The sequence below is a fragment of the Anguilla rostrata genome, chromosome 4 (assembly GCF_018555375.3).
Source record: "Anguilla rostrata isolate EN2019 chromosome 4, ASM1855537v3, whole genome shotgun sequence".
NCBI classification, from domain to species: domain Eukaryota; kingdom Metazoa; phylum Chordata; class Actinopteri; order Anguilliformes; family Anguillidae; genus Anguilla; species Anguilla rostrata.
In genome coordinates, this window is record NC_057936.1 from 20,215,951 (window position 1) to 20,237,288 (window position 21,338).

Consider the following 21,338-nt stretch of genomic DNA (forward strand, 5'->3'; position numbering starts at 1 on the left):
CGCATTTAGCATTAAGATTCCTGTAGATGAGGACAGAACTTGGCATCAATGGAAGAAGGCCTGGACAAACGGTCTGAGCAGAGCCTGTTGAAAAACCTTGCTTCCCTTTTCCGTGTATGACTTCGTTTATAAAGTAGCACTTTTGTTATAATAGAAAGGGATTTATTGAAAACTTTGCATATTTACATCAGAACTGAAATCAGTCAATGGTGGCCATTGAGGTGACCCGAAAATCACATTTTTCAGTCTTTCACGCACACGCGCCCCGCAAGCTTATATCTCGCGGGCAGACGCTTCACCATACACACCGACGCACAAACCCGCGCGCATTCTCTCTCCATCCCACTATCCGTTTGCGCGTCTTTGTATAAATACTCCAGTTCCCCTCCTCGATCATTCCTCTCTTTGTCCACGTCCCCATTGTTCACCTCTGATGAGATGGCTGGACCCCTCTCCTTACTCCCTGGTCCCCCACGCAGGCAGGGGGCGCTCTACCTCTCAGTCCATCTTCAGGCTGCGGTAGATGTAGCGTATGAAGGCCAGGGAGGCGCAGAAGGACACGGTGCCCAGCATGAGGGAGAAGACGAAGGCGGTGAGCAGCGAGTAGCCGAAGAACTCAGCGCTCTGCACCACGCCGCTCATGCTGGAGCGGTTGCGGTAGTAGAAGAGGGAGTAGACGAAGATGAAGATGCCGGTGGAGCCGGTGCTCAGCACGCTGCGCCACCACCAGCGGTAGTCCTCCCCCGAGAGCAGGAAGTAGGTGAGGGCCACCGAGATGCAGGCGCCCACCGACAGCAGGATGGCGAAGACGCAGAGCAGGATGCCGTACAGCGTGTAGTGCTCCCTGCCCCACACCGTGGCAAAGATGTAGTACAGCTCCACCGAGATGGCACTGGGGAACAGAGCGAGAGGCACGGTTACTGGACTGACCTCGCACTTAGACACAGATTTACAGACACCGCATGAGCCAGCACAGGCCTAGGGTGGTCTGGAATTCGCATGCTAGCTTTCTGTCTTTCAGGTATCAAGTATGTGTGAAAATCTAAAAATTTGATGCCCTCTAGATTCGCAAGATTTAATTTAGCTCGGAATTATGTTGAAGGGTCACAGCCTTAGGCAAAAAGTTAATCCACAGAGAGCAATCTCAAATTCATTATCAGAAGAATTTATAGTTAGCTACTACACCAGCACAACTTTCGCTGTCCCACTTTTCTCCCCTGTAAGACTGAAGCACATCATAATACTGCTATTGCTATAATATTTCATCAGAACGGCACCCTGATTTGGCAAGATTCGGTCTGCACTTCCTAACAGTATTTTTATGCAAATTCCGCTCCTTTGGAGAAAGCTAAAGTTCTTCCGCTTTGCTCATGCTTCAAAGTAGCTCTAGTATCAGGTATTCTTATGTATACTGGGTGCTAACAGAAGCAAAACGGATTACTGTGGTTGTATGTGGAAGTGCCCTTGGTAATACTACACAAATAAAGATTAGCTGACGCCTCTTAATAAATAGCTGACGTGAACAGAATACAAGTGTGAAGTACCAAGACTGCACTGGAACACGGCTACAGTACTGAATCCACACTGATAGACAGAGTTACTGCCATTACACTGCAGCAAAGGTACAGTTGTTACACCACCATAATAAACAGAGGTACTGATGCTGCGCTGACGAAGAACGTAACGGTTACTGAAGGAGAGAGCCTGACAAAAAAACGATAGAAAATTTACCATTGGAGGAGATTTTCATGTTACACCATACAGAGATAAAGCAGACATGTTTCTATCAAGAGACTCACTAAGCGACGAACAGAGAGACGTGTTGAGAGGGGAGGGGAATTATGCTATGTTGTGTAAGTCAATCTAGATAAGAGCGTCTGCTAAATGCCTGTAATGTAATGTAATGTAATATAATGGGAGAGCTGAAGCGCCTACTCGCCCCAAACATGGCAACCCCACGTACCTGAAGGGCAGGAAGCCCCCGATGGCCATGTGCACGGCAGTGTGCTTGTACCACGGCTGAGGGGGGATCTGGCGGGGTATGTTGCGGGTGCGGCAGGGCGCCTGGAAGTTTCCGGCGCGGTTCTTGCCCACGATGCCACCGATGACAGTGAGGGGGAAGCCCACCAGCACCCACGCCCCGAGCAGCAGGAGCACGGTCGTCGCAGGCAGGGCCTGAGTGGAGCCGCTCCACCAGTGAACGGAGTTCACCACACTCCAGGTCAGGAACAGGGGGGCTGTGGGAAGCAGTGGGGGGCGATGGGAAACCAAACTGGGCACTAATGCTACACTCTGTGCTACTGGACCATACCATCACAGAGGGAGACTACACACAAGCGCACACAAACAATGAAATTCATCCGCTTGTAGCATGACAGGAAAGTATACAAAAGTATATAAAAACGGTGACTGGACATACTAAATAGTAGATGAACAAAACATGAGAGAGATTAATAATTCTGCTTCTAGTGAACGTAGCTCCCTTTGTAATCAGTGGAAAAGTACACACCTGAGAAGAGGGTGGAAGTGAGAATGATGTTCCAGACCCAGCGCTGGCCGTGGATCTGGGTGTAGAACCGGCAGGAGCAGTAACCCGACACGCAGCTTGTCAGCGCGTACAGCACAATGGCGGCAGAGTTGATGGCGCCATGGCGATGCACGTTAAACATGCCCAGCAGCGCCATTATGATGATTCCTAAGGAAGCCGGGGTGGGGGGGGGGGCAGTAGGAGGAGCAAGTTCACATATAACGTAAAGAGGAAGTACCAGTATATCTGCATTTGAAACTACTCCCGTACTCCATGGATAACATGACAATACTGCGTTTCATTCCAGTCTCCAGCTGCAACATACCATGTCTATTTAGGGCAATGATGTTCACACAAGGAAGACAACGGATGTCTAATAAGCAAGATTATCAATGGTCATTTCAATAGCATGCAAAACATCCATGTGATCAGCAAAGTGCATGCATTCATATGCATTCAAATATGTGTCCTCCGCAGTTGATTTAAGATGAGCAAAGAAATAATTGCAAAGTCAGAACCTGTGACTAATTGGTGAGAAGAATGAAAAGCATAATAACATTTTTTATTTCCCCAGTTGATGAAAAAACCCAAAAAGTGGAGTGAAATACAAAAAACATTTACATTTTTTTCCCTTAATGACTCCTCTCTGATCAGCAACCTACACATACAGTTCAATGACAGCCAAGGAACAAGAGGCAAGGAAGGAGAAGAAGCATGCATTCTAAACAGCTGCTACTGCTCCATAAGACTCCAGAGAGACATGAAAAATCCAATATTACTGCCTACAAACACAAAAATTACGCCATGCTCTACGACTGCCACCTCTGTAGTTGAAGAAATGGATTCTGAATTTGAGACTAAATGCAGAGGATGAGTCTGCACTAAGAAAATGTTCTGCGAGTAGGGTATGGGATTAGCACAACTGTGTGTGCCAGTATAGTGGGGCTTACCCGTGGCTAACGTCAGAAACTGAGCTCCGACTCCAAGCACAGCACACAGCAGGCTCTTGTATGGCGGGAATCGAAAGACATCGGTGTGGATGATCTTCCAGCCATTATCCCCTTGATCAAGATCATCACAGGCCCCCTCCTCCTCCACATTGTATCTGTCAGAGGGAGCAGGGGTGAGACCCTGAGAAAGAGAGAACACACCCACTCACCTGTGCCCCGCCTCCCTCGTGCCTCTGAATCCATAGCCCCGCCCCCCTCACCTCGCAAAGTCATTCTTCAGCACCCTCATGAGGATGATGATGACGAAGCCCAGCAGGAGGACGACCAGCACCAGGGAGTTGATGATGGAGAGCCAGTGGATCTCCAGGGTTTTGGGGAAGAAGGAGTAGTCCCGCAGCCGCTCCGCCCGCCTCCCGTGGGGGAGGGGGCTCTCGAACCAACGCACGCTGTAAGTGTGCGTCACCGCCAGGTCCCCGCCCGCCCCGGAGACCGGCACCGCCCCACCAACTCCGTCCAGGGGCACCGGCTTCACATCCTTCACAGACACATTTGCAAAGATCACGGAATCCCCATTGTATTCAATGTTGAAATCCAGGTGTGTCCAGAGTCCCACCTTTATGGGAGGGGAGACAAATGGATGAAATAAAATGGGGAAATCCTTACACATGAAAGCAGGCAAACAAAAATAAACAGTCACAGAGAGAGAGAGAGGGTTATTGAGAAAGAGACGCAAAACACCTTATGGGTGTGTGGCAGGAAGCCACTCTCCTCCATGTAACCCACAAAACCCCAGATGGGAATGTCATCGAGGACAAACTCAAAATAGTAGAGTTCCTCCACCGCTTCACGCAGCTGCTCCACCTGGGACACCGAAAAAAAGCTCTGGTTTGATCCAAATCCCCACTATATGAACTCATGGCTGACTGAACAGATTATCTCTCAAAAGTTTACTTTAATTGTGGTTTTTAATTTCACAAATGGGTCTTTATACCAAACTGGCTGCATATTTTTCCTGGGTTAGGTGCTTTGACTGAACAAAATATAAAACAAAGAATCTTTGTGCTTTGATACAAATTAGCTTCAGCACACAAATGAAAGCACTAGTGTTTTATTCTTTACAGTAACTGATCCTTGGAGGAAACACAGTATCAGTACCTCTTTCTCACTGAGGGTGAGCTGACACAGGGTCTTTCTCTCAGTGTTCTCCTTGAAGCGGATCTCATACAGAGACTCCGCCATCCTGTCACCATCAAGGACTTCTCCGAGACTTAGGGCCTTGTGCCTCACCTGAAATGGTAACACAGTCGTCCATAATGAAATCATATCACATGGAGACACGTTTATTTACTTACACAATACTATACAGTAACAAAATGATTCACTTGGACTCCTTATTCACTAACCTCTTTGGGTCTGCAGACGGGTAATGTATAGTAGTGATAGGTCTCTTGTGGGTTATGGTAGGGACCGACCTTGTTTACATATAAAGTCACATGATCACCAGACTTATAGCTCATTGCCCATCCTAACTGGGGCAGGAGAAGCAAGGCCAGTACGCTCAGTCTCAGACCCCCACCAGCACGCCGCAGAGTAGGAAGTTCCAAGCTTGTTGTCATGACAACCCCTGCTGGAAAATCAGATTTAAAACTTAACTACAATGTTTCAGAATGATAATCACTACCTAATATCAACGTACCAAGAACACATTGCGTGCAAATTTAAAATATGAAAAATACCATTTGAGTTTGTATCAATGTTGTCATAGTCTACTTTTTTTTAGAACTCAAATGCTAGCACCAACGTTAAGTACAAATAAATCATTCTACATTCTTATATATTTTGTTTAATGTATGCTAATGTTAGTACAGTTTAGCAATCTCCGTGAATGATAGCTAGCTGCATGATGAAGTGACTTCGGGCGTTCTGTCAAAAATACATATTATTTAAACCCACCCAAAAGAACAATCGCAAGGGAGCTAGCTGACGTTAGATAATTTACGTCAGCTAGATCGTACTAAATCGAAAACTGTTCCTTTACATATTACCTAAATTAACGTTACTACGTTACTGCACCTCGGCACCCTGTGTGTAACGGTGTTCTATCTATTAGAATCATTGTCAGATTTGATGTTCGAAATTCGAATTAGGTAGGCTATCGCTAGCTACAAGATAGCTCAGTAGCTGTCACTTGCATAGGAGCTCAATGTCAACTTCTCGTGGGTTACGTTCGGGTTTCTTTTATATGCTCAGTCTTTTTTTATCCAGCTGATTTGGTTTAATTTAACAGCTCCTTGTCTAACACGGTAGTTGTTTTAAAAAATAAACATTTTTTTCAGTGACACCAGTAGTAGGCTATCGCTCCGTTACTTCTTCAAATAGTACATCTTGCACAATGTTACCTAATTTCATCTTTATTATTTGTTTGTAGCAACATCGATGCTACAAACTGATATGCAAATAATTTAATTTGAATTTAGCTAACGTTAGCAATAATTTCTGTTACATTACCGCAGATTCTTCTTTACAGTCCCAAAAGTCCGACTGTTTCAAGATTGTACAATCCAGGCCCGGTAACACTTTCCTCCTCTACTCTTACTCTTTCTGTATCTCTTTCTCTTAGAGATAGGTTTATACGTATTTTGGCATGTTTGACTGATGCTCACTTATCTGTACAGTTAACGCAATGTACCCTTGCTTTACCCCGATTCGAATCTGATTTCAAAAGCATGGGGATCAGGCGAATTCTGGCCAGCTAACTGTACACCACGTCACCGCAAAATAGTAACGACAGACTCTTCCTGGGTGGGCGGAGAAAGGTAACGCCTCTGCCTGATGTGCCTACTGGTTGGAACTTGGAGAAAGAAACATAAACTGCATGGCTTAAGGCGCTGAAAACGAGAAAATAATTGAATGACTACTGTAGCCTACATTGTGTAACAGTGTTCCCCAGTCCTGGTCTGGGAGGGATGCAGGCCCATCATTTTTCATGCTGATAAAAAGCAAACATTACCTACCTCTCAGACCCTCAAAAGCAACTGTTCCATCATCTCAGACCTAATAAACCAGAAGAAGCTAAAATAGAAACAGCATATGCATCGAGCCTCCAAGACCATGAATCTTAACATTCATATAATGTATAATGGGAACTATATCCAAGTTGTACCCTCCTCCTTCTGCTCAATGCATACGTTTTAATATTCTGATGTTTGTTTATTCGCCCTCAGTCTAAATTGAATGTCAGTTAGAAGTGTACGTTCGCGCAAGAATCTTTTTTTTAATTTTTTTTTAAGTTTAATTACGTGCATCTCAAGACTCAAGAAAACATTACTGTGCATAGCTAGGGACCTTGGTAGACCTTGGTATATGCCCGAAGAATGTACCAAATGTAACATGTTAGGAACATTTAAAAAATGGTTTGTGGCCATAATGAGTGTTGCTTGTGGGGAAATTAAAGTTATTACACATAGCCCAGTTACAATGCTGTAACAGTTACAATTTCTGAACAAGTCTTGTTTAGGGACATGTCATGATATGGCCATAGGCTGCCATATGGCCACAACAGCACCCGGATCTCGAGAGGCTTCACTATGTAACCAAAAGTATCTGGACAACCCTTGGTCTGGGGCTGTTTTTCATTGTTTGGGCTAGGTCCCTTAGTTCCAGTGAAGACAAATCTTAATGCTACAGCACACAATCACATTCTGTGCTTCCTCAACAGTTTGGGAAAGGTCCTTTCCTGTTTCAGCATGACAATGCCCCTGGGTACAAAAAGGTCCATATAGAAATGGTTAGGAAGAACTTGACTGGCTTACACAGAGCCCTGACCTCAACCCCAACCAACACCTTTGGGATCAATTGGAAAGCCAACTGGGAGCCAGGCCTGGTCGCTCAATCAGTGCCCAACCTCACTAATGCTCTTTTGGCTGAATGGAAGCAAATCCCTACAGCAACATTCTAACATCTAGTATAAAGCCTTCCCAGAAGAGTGGAGGTTGTAAAACATGGACCAACACCTTAATTCCCATAATTTTATTCAAACGTGTTCATGCTACTTTTAATGAGCATAGCTTATTACACAAAGTATTACATACACATTTACACCTTAGAATGACACAATTTAAACTTGATCAGGCAAACATGGAAAATAATGTTTTAGCATCAAGCAAAGATAATAACTTCACCTTACTCCTGTGGGTAATTTCAAGACAATTTTTATTTTATAAGAACAAAAATCAATTTGGGATAACTCACTTTCCAAACGTGCATTTTATTGACACCATCTGCCTGCCTACCTTACGTGCCTGGACAAGTGCAGAGCTGCAGACAGGCAACAGAATGGGAGGTGAGAGAATTACATATATGGTGAGTTATGTTCCCAGGACCGAAATTAATCGTATGTATTAATTCTGAGTAGATGAAAAGGTGGGCTTTCTATCGAGATGTGACACCGTTCTCTGCAGCTTTGTTGTAGAAACACCATGCTACCTTGCTTCTTGGAATAACCAGTAATTTTATTTATTTATTCAATAGTAAGTAGTCAAAATATTTGTAATAATCCAGAGATATTAAATATGTTCAATTCAATTATGCTTTCAGACATGTAGGAAAATCCAGTTGGAACAACCTCATTTTAATATTGAACTTAAGTACTTATGTTCATGCAAGGAGAAATGTTTTCAAATGTGGACGAAAATCTAATTGGCTGTATGTAATGTAGTTCATAGTGTCTACTTAATCCTTCCACAAGCTGGCAGAACTCAAAAAGCTTCATGCAGATTGCTGCCTTAATTTTTCAACTTGAACCTATGCATGATTTTTAGAGTGTATTTTATGATATGTGATTAATATATTTTCAAGCTATTGTGATCATGATCTTGGACAGGAACTGACAGTGTTTTGAAAATGGAATTTGACAAAAAAATAAAATAAAATAAAAAGAGCCAAAATCATGTAATGTTTAGAATCATAGTTAAAATAACCGGTTTGTGGTTAACTCGATGTTCGCATGTTTTTGTAATAATTCTGTGGTAATGCATATGTCTCCAACGTCAGTTTCCTAAACCATTATCTCGGGGCTAGCACGATCCAAGTCGCCTTCAGAAAACGGTACAGTAGCTTGATCGACGATATCCAAATTGGCAGGTTAGGCCTAATGTGGTTGTAACACTCGCGACATTTTATCGAACTATTTTTTAGCGATTAGTAATGCCTAGTTTCGCGATTTCGCGCGCAACAAATACTGTTGGCGCTCTGCAGAGACCGGGAGATCAGAGTCGTGCATTCAGCGAGTTGGAGGTAACTGGTTTGTGTATTACCATTAAAATAGTTTTCCCATCTTAAAATGACCCGTTTGCCAAACCCGTGCCTAAGCAAACAACTGTCTTATTAGCGATGATTTAAAAAACAACTTGTGTTCCAGCTGCATGGTTAGCCAGGTAGTCGTGCTCCCTGAGCCTACTTGGACCGTGTTTTCATCTTTCATTATCATTCATCAGTCATCAGTTTCCGATTGGAACACAATCAATTTTGACACAAGCTGCTAGATATAAGTGGGGTACACATATTGTTAGTTTTACAATCAGATTCGGGTCGTCGTTATCTTTGTAAACTAACATTAGCTAGAAATGTTACTAGCTAATGTCTGATGTGACATGATTATTGCCAACTGAGTTATTTTATGGCTAAATTAGCTGTTCTGATATAGTCTGACGAACTACACGGATCCTTTGATGTGACTAATTTACTTCACAGCTGGTTAAATTTGTGTGACCTTTTTGAAGTAGCCTAAGCTAGCGAGTGTGTAGCCACGTTTGCGTGCCAGCCGGCTTAGTTAACTTCCATGCTATCTGCTTGGAATCCAACCATTTGATCATCTGTGGTTTTCATTCACCGACCGTATGTGGTGATCATGATGTTTTCTGTGCAGTAACTCACGCCATTGCAATGGGAATTCACGGCCTTGCAAAGTTGATCGCGGACCAGGCACCTTCAGCCATCAAAGAACATGACATCAAAAGCTACTTCGGTAATACATGTTTCTGTAATATCTTCTGGTTCCTGTCGGCTTTTGAGGATTTTTATCAACCTGCAAGTATGGATAGAATATGGACCACCACTCTATACACAATCTTTTTAAATTCTGTGGTCCACATTACACTTGCAATAACATTTGAATATTATTATGAATTTTTACTTTTAATACCTTTTTCATTTTTCAGGGCGAAAGATTGCAATTGATGCATCTATGAGCATCTATCAGTTCCTTATTGCCGTTAGACAGGATGGCAATGTGCTACAGAACGAAGACGGAGAGACAACCAGGTGAATATTTTATGTAGCTAAATTGTTTTTAAAAAAATATCCAGCTAATCATTTTTTAAAAGACTTGACTCCTATCAGCACAGCCCTGCTGATGAACATTTTGCAGTTTAATGGATAGAAATTACAGCTCTGGAAAAAAATTAAGAGACCTCATCAAATCTTCAGTTTAACAATTTATGGATATGTGTCTGTGTAAAATCAGACTTGTTAAACAAAAATATTGTCATTCAAACATTTACTTACAGGAAATGACAAATGGTCAAATACTAAGAATACAGAGGTGGTATACATTGAATCATGCAAAATACTAAGTTTATATCCACAAATAACTAATAAAAAAATAAACTGTTTTTGCTCAACAATCAATATTTATTTGGTGGAGTAACCCTGATATTGGGGGGTCTCTTTTAGTTTTTTCAGAGCTGTAAGTACAGATTGATACAAAAATAGTGGAAATAATGTTCCACGTGCACAGCCTTGGGCAGCAGACCCCAGGTAAAATTCTTATAAATGCAACACCTAAATTTAGCTTCTGTTGCTCTCAGTATAGATGTATGGCTGTTTTTCAACATCTTTTACTTCTGTCCTCAGCCACCTGATGGGGATGTTCTACAGGACAATAAGGATGTTGGAGAGCGGTATCAAACCGGTGTACGTGTTCGACGGAAAACCCCCACAGATGAAGTCAGGCGAGGTAAAGCCTTTGTGTTGCAATGGTTGTGTATCAAGGCCGTCTTGATTCGCGGGCTTTTGGAATTGACTTCTGCAATTGAGTCAGTCAGAGGTTTCAGTCATGTCTGTTACTTTGACTGACAGTGTAGTTTGACAGCCTTTCCATCTTTTACTTGTCTGCAGTTGGCCAAAAGAGGAGAGAAGAGAGCCGAGGCGGAGAAGCTTCTAGCACAGGCACAGGAAATGGGTACACGTGCAGTTGGGATTTTTATTTTATTTTTTTAAAACTGCCATGGATCTTGATAGAATTTTGTGGAGTAGTGCTGATGATCCGGTCTACTGTCTCCCAGGGGAACAGGAGAATATTGACAAGTTCAGCAAGCGACTCGTAAAAGTCACCAAGCAACACAACGATGAGTGCAAGCAACTGCTGACGCTGATGGGTGTGCCGTACATTGAGGTAAACCCAAACCTGGGCTATCCTCGTGCCCTTTACATAAGGCGAGGGAGCCTCCTGGCTTTTTTGTGGATCTTGTAACTGACCTGCTATTTTGTGTGAAATGAATGTGTGGAACGTGCCATCTGAAAATGACCTCCGCCTCCAGGCGCCGTGTGAGGCAGAGGCCAGCTGTGCGGCGTTAGTGAAGGCAGGGAAGGTCTTCGCCACGGCGACCGAGGACATGGACGGCTTGACGTTTGGGACAGGGGTCCTGCTGAGGCACCTAACAGCCAGCGAAGCCAAGTACTGTACAGACAGCCGCTCTTCTCCACAGTTGTCCGCACCACACGCACTATAGCTCAAGTACAGGACTTTTCATGGCATGAAAAGGGTCTTCTCAGTCAAAAGCAATCAATCATCAAAGTTGCTGTCATAGTGCCCCAGAATCAATTCTAATCTTGTATGTATTTTATGTTCGGATCCCAGGAAGATTAGCTGCACACTGTGTATTGCTAATGAGGATCCTAAATAAATAAATAAATGAATCAGCTAATGCCAAGTTTTATAACGTTATGCTTGGGTAAAAAAGAACAAATTTAAAACAGTAAACATCCAAGTTATTAATGGTGAGAAAGAATAGTTATAGTCTGTTTTAATTAAATGCACGTTCACAGAGAAACTCTACCTATCCTTCAGTTCATCCCCAAAGTGCTACTGAAACTGTAATTTGTTTGTTCACATTGACCATTTCTCAAAGCGAGAGGAATGCTCAACCTAAGAGAGTAGTCTTCTATAAATTTTACTACTGACAAAAAAATGACAGTGGAATCTGTTTGTTTATTGTGTTGTGGTTTTATTGTGGTTGTTGCATGTTTCCTGCTAATCATAACAAGGAAATCTTCCTGACACCTGGTATCGCTGTTAGATTGATTTCTCTCTGTTCCCACAGGAAACTTCCCATTCAGGAGTTCCATTTCAATCGCATTCTGCAGGAAATTGGTCTGACCCACCAGCAGGTAATTTCTTCCATCTCCTTAATCCCAAGGAGCCTGGCAATTTTACATGGAGACACTGGCTGGAATCTCAAGCTTTATGAAAGTAACAAGAAATCAATGAAAATGTCTGAGCTTGTCTCTTTCTGATTCATATTTCTGAAGACATATTCTTAGAGGCATATACATCTATACTGACTCGCCTACCTGCAAATTTTTAAATGTAAACCCTAGCCTTTTCTTTAACAGACTCTCTCCATGTTTCTATCTCCATCCTTCCTGACTGCCTTCTCCCCTCTCTCAGTTCATAGACCTGTGCATCTTGCTTGGGTGTGATTACTGTGGCACAATTAAAGGAATTGGACCCAAGAGAGCCATCGACCTCATAAAACAACATGGCTCCATTGAGGAGATTTTGGAAAACATTGATGCTGCTGTAAGTGTCACCTGTATGTAGCCCTGCGGTGGAATATGCTTTCAGTTTAAAAAATAAATACATTATTTTAATATTTCAGATGGAGCAATGTTAGTCTGATTGTATATTGAATTATTAATTTTGTAGAATTGCATGGCTGTGTACTTTTTTATTGAGTAAACTGCGATTTAAATGAAAAACTACAGTTTTTTGTCATTAGGTGCAAAACCTGTGGTGAAACATTGGTTATAATGAAGGAATGGTTTGGAATGCAGTTTGAATGTAGCAGTGGTACACTGCAGTTCTGTAAAAGACAAAGCTCCTTTTCACGGAGGTGCCAGTTTGCCGGACGGTGACGAACGGCGCTGACGGTGCGTTGTCCCTGTCCCTGCAGAAGCACCCAACTCCAGAGGACTGGCTGTTCAGAGAGGCCCGTTCTCTCTTCCTAGAACCGGAGGTGGTGGACTGCACCTCTCTCGAGCTCAAGTGGAACGAGCCCGACGAGGCGGGGCTGATCCAGTTCATGTGCGCTGAGAAACAGTTCAGGTACCGGTCCCAGACACCGCCTGGCCGCGCCCTGTGAACTGCAATAAGGCTTTCTAACATACACTGCCTAAAACACGACAGACCGCAATTATGAGTGTACATTTTGTAAAGGGCATCCGAGTATACTGTGAAGGGTTTTTCTTTGTTTGTTTTTTAATTAAAAGGCTTTCATAAGGGTGGGACTAATGATGAAAATTTGTGTTCCTGCAGTCTTAAAGGTAATGTGGCTGAAGATGTACTGGCATGTTCTGCGAGCTTACTTTGAAAAGCTATTGCATAAACACATTCATTTCGTTTATGTAGTTTTAAAAGCAGTCGGTTTTATTATGGCTTTAAAAGGGGTCCGTCTGAAACTGCATTCATTTTCAAGTGGCAGGATCCTTTTGTAAAATGTATGCCGCCGTTTTTATGCAGCGAGGACCGCATTCGAAACGGCTGCAAGAAGATCATGAAGAGCCGGCAGGGCAGCACACAGGGCAGGCTGGACTCCTTCTTCACCGTCACGGGGTCACTGTCATCCAAACGCAAGGTACCGCCCGTCCAAGCTTGCGCCCCTCTCCGGGGTGAGGTTGAAGTTGAGCCCCTCGTTGGGCGATTTCAGAATCATGTTTTCTGCATCGACAGAGTCAGGATTTTTATGTGCATCAAATGGCCCTGTGCTTTCATGTTGCCTATCTGTGCCCTCATTTTCTCACTCTTTTTCTCAGGAACCAGATCTGAAGGGCTCAGCGAAGAAGAAGCAGAAAACAAGCGCAACACCCGGCAAATTCAAGAAAGGAAAATAGAGCAGAAGAAGTGAAACCTACTAGGAGGAAGTTACCGTGAGGGGGAGATGGGGAAGACGGGAGTCCTATCTTTTCTTAGTCAACCGTGCTCTTTCAGGAAAAAAAAACAAAAAAAGCAGAGGACAGAACCTAATGAAAAGCTCACCTTGAGAACTGAGTGAATCATTTTTGCAGTAAATTGCTACAGTACATTTTAATTAACATGATTTACTTTTTTTGTTTGTTCCTTAAATAAAACAATTGTGTACATTTCCTGGTCTTCTGTTCATGGCACTGACTGAGGAAATTGTGAATTGTTGTGTGGTTACTAGTGATTACAAATATTCACTTAATGGATACTCTTATCCACAGTGACTTACTAAACAGGGTTACATCAGTGTTTGTCTCAAGAATTCTGTAGTGTTAATTTCACTAGGCAGGCACAGAAGACCCATTCAAAATATTTAAAATAGTGTAATGTTGGCTGAACAGCAACAGTCCTGTAAGACAAAGTAAACACCACCACACAGTTAATCTGTCTTTCCATATAACGTCTCAGAAAGGAGGATGACTCCAAAAAAGGAGGATGACTAAAGATGGTTGCAGCAACCATGATGCAGTATGAAGACATCAGTCTTCAGTCTGCGTTGACTGAAAGTGTTTGTACCACCATGACCGTTATGTAATACTGGAAGGTTCTTGAAAATGGGAGACTTGGCACTCCTTAAATTGATTGCTTTTTTTTTTTTTGTTACAAATGTTTTTCTTCCCATCAATAGCATTTGCTATATAGAAAACACATCCTATATTTTTGTCTGTACAGTTAAAATTCCTAATTCATCATTCATACCTAAGTCACCAAAGCCAGGATGATACAAAGCCTATAAATTTCCTTGGATGAAATTTTATTATTATTTTGTTATAAGGGAAATAGCCACCACACACAAACATGTCATACACTTTTTAAAAAAATGTATGCCTCCTTTCTGTTTTTTGGCAGAGTACTGCCCATATAACTCAGCTGGCTGTAGTCATGCTTAGTGGAAGAGTTCTTGTGACCAGTATATGGAAAAATCAAGATTGCAACAGAAGCTAAGTTCTGCTTTCCACATTCATTACAGTTGTGACTACAGACTCCTGGGGAGAAGGCAAGTACACTTTCCCATTTTTATACTGGGTTTCATATATTTTCTGTTTACTCTTTGATTTGAAATGAAGTAATTGGGCTTTAGCTCAGTGAATTTAGCACATTCTCACTGCTGACATGCCTTACAAATGGCTCTTCAGTAAGTAGATTTAGTTTGTTTTTTTCTGGGGCGGTATTGGATGAAACCTCTTCTAGTGATAAACTTGTACTTTGTGTTGAATTATAGCGCAAAGGGTGCTGTGAAACAGTGACCTTTGACAATTTTGAAATTAATGGGGTACAGTTACAGTGTTGGTCTACCCCAAATTTTCTCAGTATGAAAGTAAATTCACTAAAGTAAAATTGGAAACAAACTTCTAAAAAAGAATGGAGGGGGTGTCTTTGCTTTAGTGGTCTCAGATATCATTTGTGAATGGTTTCACGCAGCACCCTTTCAATATGCTTGGTCTTAACATAGTTAAATTGTGACTGTACCAACAACTAGTACCAGGAAGTACTGGCAGAATATAATAACCTGAATTTATATAGGACAATTTTATTTTAATTAATTTACTTTTCTCATTTCAGAGAAATTATGGTAAGTAATAAAATAACATACTGTTCTGCAACTTCATTTTTGATTCAGATAGTTAATTATACCGTAATTACAGTGTTTTTTTTATTTTATTTTTTTATTACAACTGCATGCACACATTTTTGTAGATGTGTGTTTGGGGAGCTGGTCCATGATGTCTGTATGTGTTTGTAGGTGACCTTGTATCTGTGTTTGAGACATATTGACTCCAGGGCATGGCTGGAGCTAAGGACCTCCTTCTTGTTGGCTACTTATTATCGGGTAGGTCTGTACCCCTTACACTCTAAATTCTGCTCTTTCAATGACCATGGTCTGGCTGATATAAATGTTATGTAGCACCATATTAAAATCTCATGATTCAAAAAGCTTTTGCTGATTTCCATGACAGTAATTTGGCATATCGCAATGGTAGATTGCGAATGTGTGATTTTGTATGTACCGATGCCTCTATTCCCACTGAAGGCAAGCTTTTTGTCTGAATTATATTACTTTGTTTTTGTACCTTAGGTGCTCTTTGCAGTGAACGTACAATCACAATGCCTGAGTCCATAGAGGCTCTGAATGGTTCCTGTGTGCTGATTCCATGTACATTCAGCATCTCTAAAAATGAGGAATATCACCTGAAAAATTCAGCCGGTGGAGTTTGGATTAAAAGCATTCCACAGTTTGCTCAGACCACTGTTGTGTTTAACAGCAGTCAAACTCATAATATTCTGTCAGGGGAAATAGTTGGAGATTTGGTTCAGAAAAATTGTACTACAGTCCTGGACAAGATCACAAAAGATTATACAGATAAATACTTCTTCAGAATTGAGACAACTTCCTATGTGGCAACATTTCGTGCAACACCAGTCTACATTGCTGTCAAAGGTACAATACTAAATTGCAAAATTTGCATCACATATAAATGTGACTTCAAAATACTACATACCAATATTTTTGCATATATTATATTATGTATAAGAATATATGGCATGACTGCATGTACATATACAGTGAGCTCCATAATGTTTGCGACAAAGACAAACCTTTTTAAAATTTGGGCCTGTAAAATTTCTAATTTCTAATAAAACAATTCACATGTGTTTAGGGTTAGTGCAGATGCTCAGTTTTTATTTTAGGGTATTCATTTTGGTTTCACCTTTTGGAAATTGCAAAACCTTTCATACATAGTCCCCCCATTTCAGGGCACCATAACATTTAAAACAAAAGGCTTCATGGGTAGTTTTGATTAGTCATGTGTGTTCAATTGCTTCCTTAGTGTACAGTAGGTATAAGAGAACTTTCAGTATCTAGTCTTGATTGTAGTCTTTTGATTGCCTTTGGAGTCTGTTATTGGCATTTTCAACATGAGGATCAGAGTTGTGCTAATGAAAGTCAAAGAAGCCATTATGAGGCATAGGTCAAACCTTAGGCTAATCAACTGTTTGGAGCATCATTAAGAAAAAAGAGCTCTGGTGAGAATGTAAAATTGCAAAGGAACTGGTAGGCCAAGGAAGACCTCTACAGTTGATGACTGAAGAATTCACACCATGATAAAGAAAAAATGCAAACACCTGTTCAACAGATCAAAATCACTCTTCAGGAGGCAGGTGTGGGTGTGTCACTGACTACTGTCCATAGAAGACTTCATAAAAAGTAGAGGCTACAATGCAAGATGCAAACCAGTTAGCCACAAAAACAAGATGGCTAGATAAAAGTTGGCTAAGAAGCATGTAAAAAATAGTTATTGAAAAAGGTCCTGTGGACAGATGAGACCAAGATATACTCGTATCAAAGTCATAGCAAGAAAAAAGTGTGGAGGCCAATAGGACCTTGCCAAGATGGAGTGCAGAGCCAAATCAGGAAAAAACATGTCTTTACCCCAAACATTATGGTTCTCGCTATATATATAGTTCAACTATACACTATAGAAATGATTAAATATCTTTACTTTAAACAATCCGAAAGTATAGAATGTAATGAGAAATGGGAGAATACATACATGAATTTCACTGGAATTTAAATCCTGGTGTCCTGAAATAATGCAGAATTTCATTGAAAGAATTCACCTGAAGAACAAAATTATTTTGATTCAGTTTATGGAATAACTTAAACCTAATTTGTGAAGCCTGAATGGATGGTGGATGAGGAGCACCTTCATCTTTTTGGAAAATATCTTCCAACTTTCTGATGACAACATTTTATAGACATTTGTGTATGATTTTGAGACAGTAAAAAGTCTAATTTATCTTTTAGGCTCTCCACAAAAACCCAAAATAACTAAACTGAAGGAGCTGAATGAGGGCACACAAGTGGATTTGAAATGTACAGCTGCAGCCCCATGCAACAAACATCTCCCAGTCTTGGCATGGACCCCCAACCTAGGGAACATTGGACATGAGCTCCAGGAGAATTCAAATAAAATCAAATCAGTTTTATCTGTCCTTACCTTTACTCCTTCACACTTCCATCATGGGAAGAACATCACCTGCTCTGCAGAATACACACTACAAACCGGGAGCAAGATTAAGGTGGCGGACAATATAACCCTCAATGTTCTGTGTAAGAAATCTGATTCTGATTCTGATATTGATTTAGTATGAAAGGCAATGGAGATTTGGTTGGTTTCTCCATAAAATTAACAGTCTAAATACACAGTGAACCAAATGCTTTATTGTTTGTCATCTTTTCAACAAGTATTCTCTCCCTCAGTCCCTCCAAAGAATACAATGGCCTCCATAAGTCCATCTGGTCCACTGGTCAATGGCAGCCATGTGACTCTGACCTGCAGCAGCTCAGCAAACCCTCCAGTGAATAATTTCACCTGGTTTAGAACCACAGGGAGTCGGGTCACAAAGAGCGGCTCTGGACAGACACTCACCTTCAATGTAAGCAGCGATGATGCGGGCTGGTACTACTGTGAAGCTCAGAATCAACAGGGAAAACAGGAGTCTGGAAAAGTGAATCTGACAATAAAAGGTCAGTGTAATTTCATGAAGGCAGAAAGAGGAGTTGTCAGTCTGCACGTACAGTCTAACGTTACGTAATTTTCTCTGCAGATATATGGGAGCCCTTGTCGCCTGCAGTGATTGGAGCTGTTGCAGGAACTTTGGGGGTGCTGTTGGCATGTCTACTGTCCCTGTTATTCTGGAGGTAATATTGTTCCAGTTGATATATTATGATGTATGCATATAACCAGTGCCTAATATTTAGGAAGATTTTGTGGTGAAAAATAATAAAATGTCTATTACAAGTTCTAACGAATTGTTAAAAATTCAGACTTGCATTTTGACAAAGTTTCACCTGCTAGTCTCCACAATATTTTTTTCCATTTCTTTTCTTTCTTGTTCAAATGGTTACGAAGACCTCTGCATAAAAGAGGACCTTCCGTTGTTTTGCAATTTTACTGAACCCAGGCAGCAATCCTTAGCTCTTATTTTTCTTGTATTTATCATTTTTCTTTATTGCATTTCCTTGTGTACCTAGCAGGCACATCACTGTGGGATATGAACCTTTCATGTAATGAACAATATCTGTCAAGTTTTGGTTCTGCCCATTGCATATTCTATTTCCATTGTTAAGGAGTCAGCCATTTAAATTAAAGATTTTTTTCAGGCTGAGGAAATCCAGAGAGTCATGTGTCAGTATAAGGATGACAAGCAGAGAAGGACAGGTAAGAACATTGTAATTTCTAAACTTTCAGATCTCCAGCAGTGTATGGATGAACCTGTGAGAACAGTTAACGTACTGCAACTCACCACCCTGATTTCTGTAATCATAACAACCACTAGCAGTTGTGACCCTGAAAATGAGAAGTGTTACCACAATCCTTGTTTCTAGGCCAGTCAATTCAAAGTATATGTAGTATAAACATAATTCTCCTGTATAATATTGATAACATTTACATTTTTGTCAGCCATCAGTAAGACTTATGTTTTTTGTTGAGCGGAATATAAATATTTTTCTAGTCCCTTTGACTCCATTTGGCATATATTTTCAAACACCAAGCACACAAAGCGCTCAGTCACATTACTTCACTGCTGAATTCGTATTGTAGCAAGAACCAGAGTCATTTAAAACCTTGGGAAGTTTGCTGGAGCCAATTGATTAAGCATAGTGTTACGTTACAACACAAAAAAATATGTTTTTACATTCATTAGAATGAGTTAAATAATACTAATCTTATATTTTCTGGTTAGATAATTAACTTCAGGGAAATTCAATGAAAAGTAATTTGCTGCTCTTGGGTTGAAAGTATTCTTCGCTGGCATGTATTGCAGGGAAATCCTTCCTTCGACCCCAGCAAAGCAGACAACACCAGGGAGACAACAGCAGTCTCAGAAAGCCAGCATGAAGAGGTCCAGTATGCTGAAATCTCCAACCTGAGTGCCAAAGAAAAAGGCAAGAGGGACAAGGGACAGGAAATAGAATATGCTGAGGTCCGATTTCCAGAAAGAAAGGAAAAGGCTCCAACAGAGGAGATTTATGAAACGGTTAAGCCAAAGCATCACCCTTAATGGAAATACATTCCTGCTTCATGTCCGGCCAGTCTATATCCTTCAAAAACCTGGTGTCCTCTGTAGGGACATGCGTCTCTGGTCTTCAGAACCAATTGTTCAAGGCATGTCCATTAAAAATAAAAAAATTTAAATAAATGTTTTCATTGCATGTTTTTGTCATCAAAGATATAGTACTTATATATATATTGGATGTGTGTTGTTTGACCTTTAATTTTTCACCCATATATATATATATATATATATATATATATATATATATATATATATATGGTATGTGTGTATGTATATATAGGAAAAACCAACATAAAGTGGCTTAGTAAGGTGTTGGGCTGGCACAGCTTCAATGTGTCTTGGCATGGATTCCACAAGTCTCTGGAACTCTAGCGAAGGGATGGAACACCATTCTTCCAAAAGATATTCCCTCATTTAGTGATGATGGTGGTGGAGAGCGCAGTCAAAAACGTCGGTCCAAAATCTCCCATAGGTCTTCAATTGGGTTGAGATCTGGTGACTGCGAAGGTCATACCATATTATTCACATCATTTTCATGCTCATCAAACTATTCAGTGACCCCTCGTGCCCTGTGGAAAAGAACACCACGACCAAAAAAAATCCCGAACGCATAGGTTAAGATGCAGTAATTCCACGATAGTGCGTAAAGACGGGGATTGCCAGTGCATCGTAGATATTAGCATGGTTATTCTGTAATATTTACAAGGTAAGAATCCTGCACAGTAGGCTAAGCGTTTAAGAAAGCTCTTGATAGGAATTCTTGTAGGGTTACAAATTTAGAACTGGCATTTTTCTTAAAAGCTTAGCGCAGGAATTAGCAATGATTCATAGAACACTAAATTATTGGGAAGTAGGGGAGAACAGATGAGGCGAGGTGCAGCTCTAAGGATAATTTAAATTAAAGAAAACGCTATAGGCCTACTCGTCCGTACAATTTAAAGAGTAACTTTGCTGAAAAAATAACAATAAGACACAAATGTTTTTTTTTTGTCACAATGCCATTTCGTACCAGCAGCCGGATCGCCACAGAATTGTACACAAACTACGGTCATCGCTGTAGGCCTACTTTACGCGTTATTCAGGAAATATAGCAAATGGGGCTGCATTAAAATATTCCGCTAAAGTTGTTCTGTGAAAATATTCATTCATTCATTAACTAGCGCATTTAAAACCTTAACATTAAAATATCTACAAACGGGGTTGGTAAAATGCACACAAACAAACAGGTAACCTACTGTCTGAAGGTGAATTTCAGAAACCTGTTAAACACAACAGGCCGGCAAGAGTACGCCCTAGTCCAGTAACCGTGGGGATGTTCATGGGCAAAACAGATGGTTTGCTAGGTTAGACTTCGAATCCCATCCAGCACCGGTAAAATATGTGATCTGGGCTTCCAGTTGGCTAGGTTCGGTAATTCACAGCAAAATAAACACATTTTACCTATAACTAAAAATGTTTATTTGTACTGTCTCAGTGA

The 21,338-nt window shown here is 41.1% G+C and overlaps 3 protein-coding genes and 1 long non-coding RNA gene across 9 annotated transcripts; 2 read left to right on the forward strand and 2 right to left on the reverse strand.

Annotated features, from left to right (window-relative positions):
- Positions 1-140: 140 nt before the first annotated feature.
- Positions 141-6,266, reverse strand: tm9sf1 (transmembrane 9 superfamily member 1). 4 transcript variants are annotated; one of them, XM_064331231.1, is made up of 9 exons: positions 6,178-6,266; positions 4,881-5,104; positions 4,633-4,764; positions 4,216-4,338; positions 3,738-4,012; positions 3,478-3,632; positions 2,510-2,695; positions 1,964-2,237; positions 141-892 (listed from the first exon to the last, which is right to left on the reverse strand). In XM_064331231.1, exons 1-9 carry the CDS (start codon positions 6,203-6,205, stop codon positions 499-501), a joined length of 1,791 nt encoding a protein of 596 aa, XP_064187301.1. In that variant the 5' UTR covers positions 6,206-6,266; the 3' UTR covers positions 141-498. The 4 variants fall into 4 exon arrangements, with proteins under 4 accessions (XP_064187301.1, XP_064187299.1, XP_064187300.1 ...); XM_064331229.1 differs by having other exon boundaries at positions 3,738-4,090; positions 4,881-5,101; positions 5,986-6,265; XM_064331230.1 differs by having other exon boundaries at positions 3,738-4,090; positions 5,986-6,265.
- A 2,347-nt stretch (positions 6,267-8,613) lies between these two features.
- fen1 (flap structure-specific endonuclease 1) lies at positions 8,614-13,899 on the forward strand. Its single transcript, XM_064331236.1, has 12 exons — positions 8,614-8,772; positions 9,404-9,502; positions 9,696-9,798; positions 10,390-10,492; positions 10,654-10,717; positions 10,821-10,930; positions 11,076-11,212; positions 11,859-11,925; positions 12,206-12,337; positions 12,711-12,862; positions 13,277-13,391; positions 13,570-13,899. Exons 2-12 carry the CDS (start codon positions 9,421-9,423, stop codon positions 13,645-13,647), a joined length of 1,143 nt encoding a protein of 380 aa, XP_064187306.1. The 5' UTR covers positions 8,614-8,772; positions 9,404-9,420; the 3' UTR covers positions 13,648-13,899.
- A 150-nt stretch (positions 13,900-14,049) lies between these two features.
- Positions 14,050-19,997, forward strand: LOC135252762 (B-cell receptor CD22-like). 3 transcript variants are annotated; one of them, XM_064331233.1, is made up of 8 exons: positions 14,050-14,774; positions 15,522-15,608; positions 15,855-16,217; positions 17,586-17,891; positions 18,042-18,308; positions 18,389-18,482; positions 18,945-19,002; positions 19,610-19,997. In XM_064331233.1, the coding sequence occupies exons 2-8, from the start codon at positions 15,563-15,565 to the stop codon at positions 19,844-19,846; spliced, it is 1,371 nt and encodes a 456-aa protein (XP_064187303.1). In that variant the 5' UTR covers positions 14,050-14,774; positions 15,522-15,562; the 3' UTR covers positions 19,847-19,997. The 3 variants fall into 3 exon arrangements, with proteins under 3 accessions (XP_064187303.1, XP_064187305.1, XP_064187304.1); XM_064331234.1 differs by having other exon boundaries at positions 14,758-14,778; XM_064331235.1 differs by lacking the exon at positions 15,855-16,217.
- On the reverse strand, positions 17,981-18,300 carry LOC135252765 (uncharacterized). The gene is made up of 2 exons (XR_010329469.1): positions 18,211-18,300; positions 17,981-18,114 (listed from the first exon to the last, which is right to left on the reverse strand). It is a non-coding gene; the product is annotated as an uncharacterized LOC135252765 (long non-coding RNA).
- Positions 19,998-21,338: the final 1,341 nt, after the last annotated feature.